Here is a 10,925-nt window from a genome sequence, read left to right as displayed (position 1 = left end):
CGGAAGTAGAAGTTGCCTGTCCCGCCCCGCAACAAGGACAGTGCTAGAGCCGCGTCGTCCGGTCTCATCCCTTTATTCTTCTGCAGAGCCGGGCTGGGCTGGGCTGGGCGGGCGGTCACGGGGGCGGTCCCCGCGGGCTCCTCAGGTAGCGGCAGACGCTCTCCTGCAGACAGATGAGGGGGAGGCCGTGAGCCCGGCGCGCCCTAGCAGCCCTCCCGTGGGTGCTGGGGCCGACGGAGATCCCTCGGGAAGGCCCCACGCCCTGGCCTCGGCCCCGGCCCCTCAGGCTTCTGCACAAGCCGCTACGCAGGAGTACCTCAGGATCTGCCTGGGGCTGGGCGGGGGGAATCACAGGGACGTAGGGCTGGAAGGGACCAGACGTGCTCTCGTTCTGCTGCATCAGCAGCTATTGAGCAGGGCAGGGGCAAGGCCTCTGCATCAACCTCCCTGGCCTGAAATGCTGGAGGCTGGAAGTGGGGGCCATGCTTAGTTCTCTTCCTTTCAGCCTCTGCTCCCTGCCCTTGGGTGAGGTGGACCCATGGTCTGACCCAGTCAGTGGCAGCTTTTATGGTCCAGACCCACTTTGGCCTGTTTCTCCTTCTTCTGTGGATAGTTGGGGGGGAGGCTACAACTCCCAAAATACAAACTAATGTAGAGTGGGGTATTAATCATCATCATATAACACAACAATACTGCTACTACTACCAATAATATTTTTATCTGTCTGCAGCTCATTATTCCTTCCCCAAGAAGCACAGGGCTTTCCAGTTAAGTCTGTAGTCACAGGACTGAAAAAAGGGCTGAGCACTTTCCTGCTCGTGCACTTATATAAACATGAGTTCCTCAAGCACCCAGCACCATTAGTATGGGCTATTATAGCACTAGTGCCTGTCAAGGGACTAGCTCCTCTCATCCTCAGAGCTTGCAGTGGTCGGTGGCAGGGCTGTTACTGAAAGGCAGGAGTGGCAGCAGCTGTGAAACAGGCTACCTCCAGTCATTTTCAGGGTTTCCAGTAGCAGCCCCTTAAAAGCTGCCTCCCTTTCACCATTTCTGGTACAGGTAGAGAGGAATACAATTCATTGATATCATTGAAAGATGTTGTGCATCTAAGGTATTTATACAAATAATAGGAATTTGTTCCAATGTAACAGGCAATAACTTGTGACTGGTATTTAAATAAATACACACAGATGGAATAGATTGTACAAGTATAAAATCTTCTAGCAGACAGTTGTCTGTGACTTACTGGAAATCCACAGGTGCCTTCCTCATGTCCATGGCCAGTGCAGTTTTTTCCTTCATGCTGTGGGGCAGGATTATTGCACCAACGAGAACGGCTCACCACTCCCAGCCCACAAGAGACAAGACAAGGAGTCCAAGGTGTCCAGGGGGACCACATTCCATCAACTGAGGTGCAGAGACCAGTATTATTACATGGACATGAACAATTTTAGTCGTATTTAAATATGAATGTCAACAATTTAGGGAAGAGAACTTCAAATAAACTTGTGAAAATCTGTTCATGCAGTTTTTCATCTGGCACTATCCTTATTGTACATGATTTTATTATTCATAGCCACAGAGAGAGACTACTTAACAATGTACAAATACTTAAGAAGGACAGGAGCCTTGCTCTGAAAAAAAAACAACAAAACCCAACAACTTACAGACCAAGTCAGGTGAATATACAGAGCAGCAGTTTAGATACAAGCAGTCATGGCGACTATGAGACTAGAGATCACCACTAGAATACTTCACAAAAGAGGTTTTAATATGGAGACAGATTTGGCATGTAGGAAAATGCACCCTGTTCTGAGCATCTGAGTGTAAAGAAGATGCATGTCTATTTGAGGGAGGAAGACCGAAAGAGACAGCAGTTAGGAGTGGGAAGGAAGTACAGGATGAAATGAGAGTACTTTTGACGCTGCTTTTGCAAAAAGCCTCTCTCCTGGTCTCATCTGCCACTGGTAAAAGCAGCAGATGTTTTGGTGACATGCTACAGGGTCCAGAGGGGAAACTGTACCTGGGCATCTTTTGTTGCACAAGGCAATTTCCTCCTTTAACCCAGCACAGGGCAAGCCTCCTTGGGAGGGAGTGGGACTACTGCACATCCGGATTCTTTTCTTAATCCCAGAGCAGGTGTGTGAACATGCTGACCAAGGTGACCATTCTGACCACTGACTGTTTGCTGCTGAAAGGAAACAAAAGCTTTTCTCACTTTCCTGACCTAGATGACAGGGCTTAGGCCTCATGCCTAACATCCTCCTTGATCCTGAATTCAGAAATCCTGAATTCCTTGATTCTGAATGGGTAGTGATGTGTGTTGGAGTGTTCCTGCATGGCACGTGCCAAGATTTACTAATGGGTTTTCACATCATTGAGGATAATGGGAAACAGCGAGTCAGGACACAGAAGCCAGGGGAATTGCACTCACTTATAGCAAAGCTATGTCTCCATTTGACTCCTTGTTATGGAGTTCTCTGAAGCTATGGTCTTGGTTGTCACGTTGGGAAACTTGGTGGAGAGTGGCCACTTGTTCCATAATTGTTGAGGCTGCTGGACATACTCCAAACCGGGCTCGGAGTATGTTAAAGCATACTCAGTTATCACCACCACAGTGTTGTGACAGTGTCATAATGTGAGGATGTGACATCATGGCTCAGCAAGCCTTGTCAAGGAAGGCAGACTTCTAAAAAGGTAATGTGAACATGCTGGCAAGTGCATGACCACATCCAGTCCAATTATGTTCTCTCCATCAAATGCAGGAGATGAAACACTGTCCTTAAGGTTGCCAACTAAGACCCCTTGATCTTCTGTAGCTGTTTGTACCCATGCAAGCTGATGCGGTGTTGACATTCTGATGTAGAAGTGCTTTATGCCCACTTTGTCCTGGTGAAAACATCTATATAAAGGTGCAGTTAAATGGGGTCCCAATTTGTTCAGCTGACATCAGGATAAAAGCAGCCTGTCATGCAAAGGATATTCTGGCTGTGCACAAATAGATGTAACAGTTACATCAGAATTAAATTATACTGGTATAAGCTGTTTTGATGTCAGTGTTACCTCTGTTCACTCCTGTGTGGCTCTGAGTTGGAGCTAAATCTCCATAGCTTTAAACCTGAATGAAACAGGTTTTAAGTTACCATGGTTTAGTTTCTCTTACGCAGCAGCTGAGCTCATGCTAAAATTCTCTTGTCCTGAGCATACAGTTATATTCAGACTCACTAGGGCATGGTTCCAGACTGGGACAGAGCTTGACATCAGCAGACGACCCCTCACAGTGCATCCCACTCTTCGAATGGTTGCACAGGCGGATCCGTATCTGGTTCTGGTACCCACAGGTGACTGTGCACACAGACCATGGAGACCATGGCAACCACCTGCTTTTTGCTGCCATACAAGAGCCAAAAAAACAAAAAGATTTAGAAACACTTTGCTCCTCAACCCTTCCCGGTCATAGGTAAGGAGTGATTCTGTGTCCTTACCTTCACAGTGAATTCCATCACCAGTAAACCCACTTTGACACATGCAGAAATAGGAGCCAAGGGTGTTCAGACAGGTAGCATCCTGATTGCAGTTGTGGGTGCCTCTTGCACACTCATCTATATCTAGAAAGGGGACAGAAACCCACACCAAGTTTTCCCCACTTAAAATGCAGCTTATACAGAACTCGCACACAAACAAAAATCACCAGGGACACCAACCCAGGGGAAGCATCACTGATGTTGGCTTGAGTTTGGCTTGACTGGAGGCCCAGCAAGGAATGGGACTTGGTTTCCAATGGCCTCCCCAAGTCTGACTTATGATAGATCTACCAGCCTGGCCTTTTCCTGAGTTTATCCAAATGCCATATCCACTGCTTGCTTTGTGCCCTGTTATCACAAGCCCAGCTTCTCTTTGTTTACCTATTTCAATTATGTGGACTTCAAAAAAATAGACTTGTTCCTAAACCTAACAGTTGCAACAGATTAGCTCATAAACTAGTCTGATTACAACATGTCCCTGGAGTTGGGAGCCTGTTTTCTTTCACCTGTGCAGCTGTACAATCCATCTCCTTCAAATCCTGCTGGGCAATGACAACGGTAGGATCCATACAAATTGATGCAGTTAGCCTTAGGGGGGCACTTCCGGGGCATTCTTTCCATACACTCATCTTTGTCTGGAAGCAGAAAGCAGTGCATATGTTTACGGTAGAGAACAGCTAGGTACTAAGAGCTGTACTGCTATTTGTACAGCAGATACAATGGTCACACCTGCATCACTGTGTGTGAACCCATTGAGCTCACTCAAACCCACATCTGTATGCACTCCAGGGTTTCTTCTGCACCCAAGCATGGGTCCTTGACCTAGTGAGACGTTGAAACAGTTTTGTGAGCAGTCACAGAAAATGTGATCCATGGCTCAGTATGTGTACATGGGATGTAGTTACTGAGGAAGTTGAATGTAGGTTGCTTAGTATGAGGCACTGAATGGCCAAATGCTACAGGATCTCCTGTATTTCCTTTGACTTTGTTCACATAATCAGAGACTTGCAGAAAGCCGAGTACATAAATAAATATTTACCCACACAGTGGCTGCCGTTTCTCTCAAATCCGGGGTTACAGTGACAATACTTTTCACCTGAAGACCCGCTGCATACTTTGCTGATATCTGAAGAAATAAAGTAAATGCATATGTGCCCAAACCCAAATCCAAGCAAGAACCCAGACACAGTAAAGTAACTGGTCTGTTTTATTCTTCCTGCTAATTCAAGTCAAGAAGGCTTGCTTGACTTTTTAAATATAAACATGTCACATGCTGTTTTATAGAATCATTCACCACCTCAGATTTTAAGGCCTGAAATGACCATTAGATCGTTTAGTCCAGGGGTTCCCAAACTGTGGTACACGTACCTAGGGGCACACAAGACATCTTTGGGGGGTACGCGAGAGAAATTGTGTAATGGCAGATTTAATTTGCATTATAATAATAATAATCATCATCGGCATTTAAGGGGTTTAAATATAAAATGTATGCTGGTAGTGGTACACAAATCAGCTGGTAAATCTGAAAGCGGGTATGCAGTAAGAAAAAGTGGGAACCTCTGATGTCATATAATCTCCTGTACAGCATGTGCATAGGATATACCCCAGTTCCCCCTGCTCAGACCCCAGTAAAGCATGTTGTCAAGAGGCATCCAGTCTTGACGTGGACTGGCTCAAGAGTCCAATGCTTCCCTTGGAATCCTGCATTACCCAAAAATTGTGGTTTATTTCTAGTATTCTACTGCACATCATGCCTTTCAATTCTAGTTCTCAGATTGCCTCTCTCTGCCAGATTGAGGAGTTAAATTGAGGAGTTAAATAATATCCAATACTTTCATCCCAGGAAAGTATGTCAGTCAAGTTGTGACTTGCTTCATTATAAGCTAAACAGACTGTATTCCTTAGGCCTCTCATTGTAAAGCATTTACCCCACCTCTTGAATTGTTTTGTGATCCTCTTTCATACACTTTCCAATTTTTCTGCACCTTTGCAAATGCACATGCCAAAATTCCTAACGGGTGAGGCTAGGGAATGGTTTCATCCATACACTAAATGGAAATTGTCAGGAAGAATAGGCCAATAATATATTTTGCAAGAAACCACTACAATTTAAACTAAAGTAGTTTTACTAAAGCTAGCAGCCATTGAGGTTTTATCATGATTTGAAGACAGGGAGAGGGGACATGGAAGTCAAACACCAATCAAGATAATGTACAATAAAGTTAAAAACACTCAGTACCCTTCTTTATGAAGAAAAGCCTCTGGGCAACCACAACCCTTCCAGGAACACCAGGGATGAAATCATAGACAAGAGCTCGGATGTAACCAAATTCACTATTCCTGAGAGAAGGTAAAACAGAGAGAAAGTGCACATTTCTCACTTTGGTTTTCTCCTGAGTTAGCAGAAAAGAACATTAGAACTCAGCCATTTCCTGAATTTAGTCTCAGACCAGGAGAGTCAGAAGGGAACTAGGGGAAAGAGGTCAAGTGCAAAAGGGGAAGGGATTAAGGAGGAGACATTCTCCTCTCCCAGGTGACTGCTTTCCTTTTAACTCAGTTCATCACTGACTTTCATTTCTTTTCCTTCTCTACAGCTATGTCTGTTCTTAATCATTTAAGAAAATATATGTTCTTAGGTATTTATTAAAAGCACCAGTAGGTGACATTAGCCATGTTAATGGTTAGTTCCCCTCTCCTCATATCATCACTGATAGGCTTGGTTGTCTGTTACTGATGGGCACTGAGAAGGAAATATAAAAATCTGTCATTCATAGATTGGAAAAGCATCAGGTTACTGTCATACCTTACTCTTTTCATCTCAAACCCCTCTGTCCCATTGGCCAGCACTACAGTGTTGGAACCAAAGAGCATCAGGGAGGAGGGCTGCTTCATCCACTTCACAAAGCTGATGGGAGACAGCTGGAGAGACTGAGGCAGCTGTATGGTAAAGGTGTCTCCTTCCAAGAACTCACCGACCTCTGAAAAGACAGGCAAAAAAATTGAAAATAAAACAAGACCACTGGATATTCAGAGTGGCTCCTCCATTGTTCTAAAAGGATGACAACCAACTCACTGTGCCAAAGGGCAAGGTTATTCTGAGAACCTAACAAGCCATAGGCTGAGATGACTTGGGTTTATTCGCCAGTCTATATGAGATTGTCAGGGACAAATATGTGATAAATTGGATGTCCTCACTGCTCACTGTCAGCTCCCTTGTGTACCAACTGGGGTTCAGCCTCTAATAACCAGTGATACACAAGGATATAAATAGAGCCTTCTGGTGGAAACAACAACACTTTAAAAAGTGTCCATGGTCAGGGGACTACAATCATATTAATAAGCAGCTTTATTTTTGTAGCATCCAATACAACGTGACATTTGAATATATAAATGGAAATCAGACTGGACCTCCTCACTCCAACTCTGGTTCTAGATGACTATAGAAGTCTAAATGAGAGCTATGAACAGAATAGATGAGTCTCTACACAGGGTGCTGCCTTCACAGGAAGATGTACATATTCAAGTGCTTTACTTTTTCTTTGCAGGGCAAAAATAACCCCTTAGAGATTCCCTGTTGGAGTGTGCTGGTTTGCAAAAAGAAGGATGTCTTATGAAGAGCAGGATTGCTAGAAATCCCAAACTTCTGGCGCTCAGCCTGGTAGCAAACACCACTTTCTAAATTATCACCTGGTATGAGTGTGTGTTTGGCCATTTCTGGTAGTCTGGACCCAGAAACTGATGAGTCCTCACTGCATTCGCATCTGTGTACAGATACTGTGACCCCAGCAAACCCCTGCAGACATTTTTCAATGTATAAATTACAACCCCCAGCTATGTAGCACAGGAAACAGAAATAAGCATAATGTGACTGAAGATGCCTGTGCTCACCCTGAAGAGGGCAGGGCACTCTCATGCTACTAGCTGTAGCTCTTTCGTACCTATTGGCAGCCTTTCCAGTACAAAAATGTATCTCAAGTGGGAGGGATTTAACCTCTCAAAGTCAGTAAAATCATAAGCTTCAATCCGTGCCTGTTTATCAGGCAGTCTTGCTGTGGCCAATTCAGCCCAGAACATATTTGGGTAAAAATCATCCTCAACAATAGAAAACAGCTTCAGATCCAGATGGTGATTGGCCAGAGCCATCTTTGGGAACAGCTCAGCAGTCAGTTCCAGCCTCCTTCGATAACTGCAAAAAAGAGAGCAGAGGTAACTAAGGGGGTTGTCTGTCAGCATCATCATATTGGATGTGCCCTGCATCATGGGGAAGTGTCACCTGTCCTGGGAGGCCAAGGATAGAACTGGGGACAATCTGAGCTTTCCCATATCTAATTACTGTCTTCTAGGGCTTTAGAGGTCTTCTGCTTATAAATACTTTGCCAAGTCTTGTGTCACTCTCACCATTTGGCTCAAACTCTCCCTGACCCTAAGAGGAGCCCTGGTCAGAGCAGAGAGCTGTGGGCTAGTTCCTCTGCAGTTTTGAGGGGACTTAAAAATGTTTAAGGCAGCAACTGAAGATTTCTCTAGGAAAGAGAAAAAAAAGCATCTCTTTGCCAGCTTGGCTGCAATTGCTTCCGCCCCAGTGGGTAGCGTTCCAGGGGCACATCAGGAGTGAGAAGGTGCTGCAAGCTTTGCTGAACTCAGCTGGCACGCTTCTTTCCTTAGCAGTGCTCTCTGCGGCAGCTTGAAGTAGCCTTGGCTGAGTAGACATCAAGCTGCTCTGATATCGGACTAAAGCTGGGGGAAAAAAAAGGGTTGCAGATACACTTCTTGAAAATTGCTGTGTCAATGCAGAGAACCTGTATGTAAGTCTCCATTAAGGCCAGTTTTAAGGATTTATGTAGGAAGCAAGTGGTTCAGATATTCAGGTTGGCCCTTTACGCAGCCAGGAATTTCATTCTTCACGGCAGACAGGTTGATTACATTATGCTTGGTTTGAATTCTTGCCAAGGTCAAGGCAATAATCTTATTTTATCTAATCTTTTTCTCACCATTTCCAGCTATGCCATCACCACCTATAAAGATCAACTTCTTCATTACAGGAACTGGTACAGTTACACAATTAGAGTCAAACCTAGAAATCATATATTCATACAACATGCATGTCAATACGTGATATATATTCATATAGTCCCAGGCTTATGACAGAACTAGCACTGTTCAAAACTTACCCATAGAACTGGGGTCCTTGGGCAGAGTAGAATTTGTACCAACCGACCATGTATGGCTGGTAGTCCCCAGACACAGAGATTTGGAAAGTGATTTTCCTTCCAGGAGTTACTCTGATGAGACAAACTTGCTCTCCAAAGGCATCACAAGCAGTTTTATTGAATGCTGTTATGCTGATGCCAGGGTCTAGAAGCAGAAAGAGGTCATTGATCATCTTTACCTGATAATCATGGTAAGCAGCATTTATCTGCAGCTGCTTCTTACCATCATTTTATTAGGTCAGTGCAGGTAGGCAATGTCAGATGGCTTAAGCCATGCTGCCCATGCAGTCCTGCTGTCACTTCTTCTCTAGACTCGGATGGTGCCATGCAACGGGCTTGGCATTTCCCCTTGAGGACAGCAAAGGAAGCTTTCCTCTCCAGGCACAGATCTCTCAGTGGAGGAAGTGTTCGTGCTTGGACAGGCCAACATGTCCTGGCTAATACTTTGGATAGTTCTGTGTTTATTGAGCTGAGCTCTGACTGTCTACACTAATGACAACAGGTTATTTGTGTGTTTGTACTGCCTTCCAGAGAAGGTTCTCACAGCATTTCATAAGCCCAAACTGCTACAATCCTCCCGAGAGACGGGTAGGACTTAGTTCAGCTCGACCAGCAAGAGGTAAACTGACGCACAGAAAGATAAAGTGACTTGCTTAAGGTGACAGGGTCAGTCATTAGTAAAACAGAAAAAGGAACCTAGAAGTCCTGACTCCTATGCCCTCATTCTCATTCATAGGCCCATTCTTCTATCTACCTAAAGGAGGTCCTCCAATTATGCCATTAGATGTAGCCTAAGCTTTAACTTGCCTTGACAATAATTAGTCCCATCACTTCCATATCCTGGCAGACACTGGCAATAGAAATAGTTTTTCACTTCATCCTGCTGACAAATTGCCTTTGGATGGCACTGGATTCCCCTCGTAGTACATTCCTGCTTGTATGGATCTGGAAAGAAAGACTGTTTACAATGTGCCTGGCAAGTGCATGCAAAGCAGGTCAAGTGTCCTTCACACACAGGGGCTCCCATGAGACCCAGTCCCACAGGCTGTTGTAGTTAATGTAAAATGAATACCCATCGTCTTTGACAGGCCTGTTATCAGATCCATCTTGCTTAAGGGACTCACAGACCCAAATTGAAGTAGACTGCCCAGCATGGATTGGTAATTTGATTAAGTTAAAATGAAATTAATCTTGAAATAGATTTTGCTTGAGTTTCTTTCATAACCACTAACCTGGTCTAAGTTTTACCATTTCCACCCCGCACATAACTGGAAAAACGGAGCCAGATGAAATGTACATGCAGCTCCTTTTCTAATCAGGAATCTTGATGTTGCCTCATTTCATATTTCTATATACACATACATATAACATGAAATGTGACAGCATCAAGATTCCTGATGGAAAGGGAGCTGCACGTATATTTCATCTGGCTCTGTTTTTCCAGTTATGTGGGGAAAAATTGGTAAAACTTAGACCAGATTAGTGCCCATACTATAACACCATTTCAGAGATCTTCTGTCTGTGGAAATCTGACCCTTCAGTTTTCTGTGGGTTAGGAGGCGGGAAAAATGTCAGCCTTCGATTTTTAACGTGGCATTTCTGTTAGAAATGTGAAGTCTGTTGAATTCTCCTTCGCTTCTGTGAAACATCAGATCATTTCCTTTGACCAATACACAGAACCCCCTTTCGGCTGTCAGCCTCTCAGCACACTGGTAAGACAGGTTTCCCTCAGAGTACCGAGAACCTCAAGCTTTAACCCCGGGTCCCAGCAAGCAGCTGTGTCATTTCCAGGGTTCACGAAGGACTCACCGCGGATTTTGCTCCGAGTTTGGCTGATTAAAGACAGGAGGACGAGCCACTCGCCCGGCATGGTCAGAGAAGCCGTGGCTCAGTGCGAGCCTGGCATCCTGCTCCTGCCGCTGGACTCGGCAAGGCCGCGGGAGCCATGGCGCCGGCGCGCGGCGGCCGGCGTCGGTTCAAACGCTCGCGGGGTTCCGAGTCCCGCCGGGCGGCGCTGAACCGGCCCCACCGCCGCGGGCCCCGGCTCGTGCTGGCAGCGCCTCGCGAACAGCCCGGGAGCCCGCTTCTTCCCAGCCGCCGCCCGAGGCCCCCTCTTCGTCCAGCCCGGCTGCTCTCACGGTATTACTGCCGGGCTGGCCGGGGGCGCCTGGTGTCCCGGGCCCCGCTTCCCGCT

The 10,925-nt window shown here is 45.6% G+C and overlaps 1 protein-coding gene across 5 annotated transcripts; it reads right to left on the bottom strand.

Moving 5' to 3' along the window:
- Window positions 1-33: 33 nt before the first annotated feature.
- On the bottom strand, window positions 34-10,728 carry LOC109314213. Of its 5 annotated transcripts, none has more exons than XM_019541229.1 (12): window positions 9,539-10,023; window positions 8,693-8,876; window positions 7,463-7,710; window positions 6,328-6,502; window positions 5,764-5,864; window positions 4,564-4,650; window positions 4,031-4,159; window positions 3,486-3,608; window positions 3,226-3,390; window positions 2,024-2,191; window positions 1,247-1,407; window positions 34-163 (listed from the first exon to the last, which is right to left on the bottom strand). In XM_019541229.1, the coding sequence occupies exons 1-12, from the start codon at window positions 9,756-9,758 to the stop codon at window positions 116-118; spliced, it is 1,809 nt and encodes a 602-aa protein (XP_019396774.1). In that variant the 5' UTR covers window positions 9,759-10,023; the 3' UTR covers window positions 34-115. The 5 variants fall into 5 exon arrangements, with proteins under 5 accessions (XP_019396774.1, XP_019396773.1, XP_019396771.1 ...); XM_019541228.1 differs by lacking the exon at window positions 34-163 and adding an exon at window positions 10,541-10,728 and having other exon boundaries at window positions 346-1,407; window positions 9,539-9,676; XM_019541226.1 differs by lacking the exon at window positions 34-163 and having other exon boundaries at window positions 346-1,407; window positions 9,539-10,020.
- Between the last annotated feature and the right edge of the window lie 197 nt (window positions 10,729-10,925).

Source organism: Crocodylus porosus, unplaced genomic scaffold (assembly GCF_001723895.1).
Source record: "Crocodylus porosus isolate Cpor-Errol unplaced genomic scaffold, CroPor_comp1, whole genome shotgun sequence".
NCBI lineage: Eukaryota > Metazoa > Chordata > Crocodylia > Crocodylidae > Crocodylus > Crocodylus porosus.
The sequence above is the reverse complement of the archived record's forward strand: the minus strand, read 5'-3'. Positions and strand labels throughout refer to the sequence as shown.

Bases quoted from the DNA above. Each gene is read 5' to 3' on its own strand.
- LOC109314213 (XM_019541226.1), bottom strand. From the start codon at position 9,758: ATGGGAGCCCCTGTGTGTGAAGGACACTTGACCTGCTTTGCATGCACT. The intron at 4,651-5,763 runs GTACTGAGTGTT...TTATTTCTTCAG, and splicing joins GCTTTTCTTCATAAAGAAGG to ATATCAGCAAAGTATGCAGC. The intron at 4,160-4,563 runs GTAAATATTTAT...TTCTGCTTCCAG, and splicing joins AAACGGCAGCCACTGTGTGG to ACAAAGATGAGTGTATGGAA.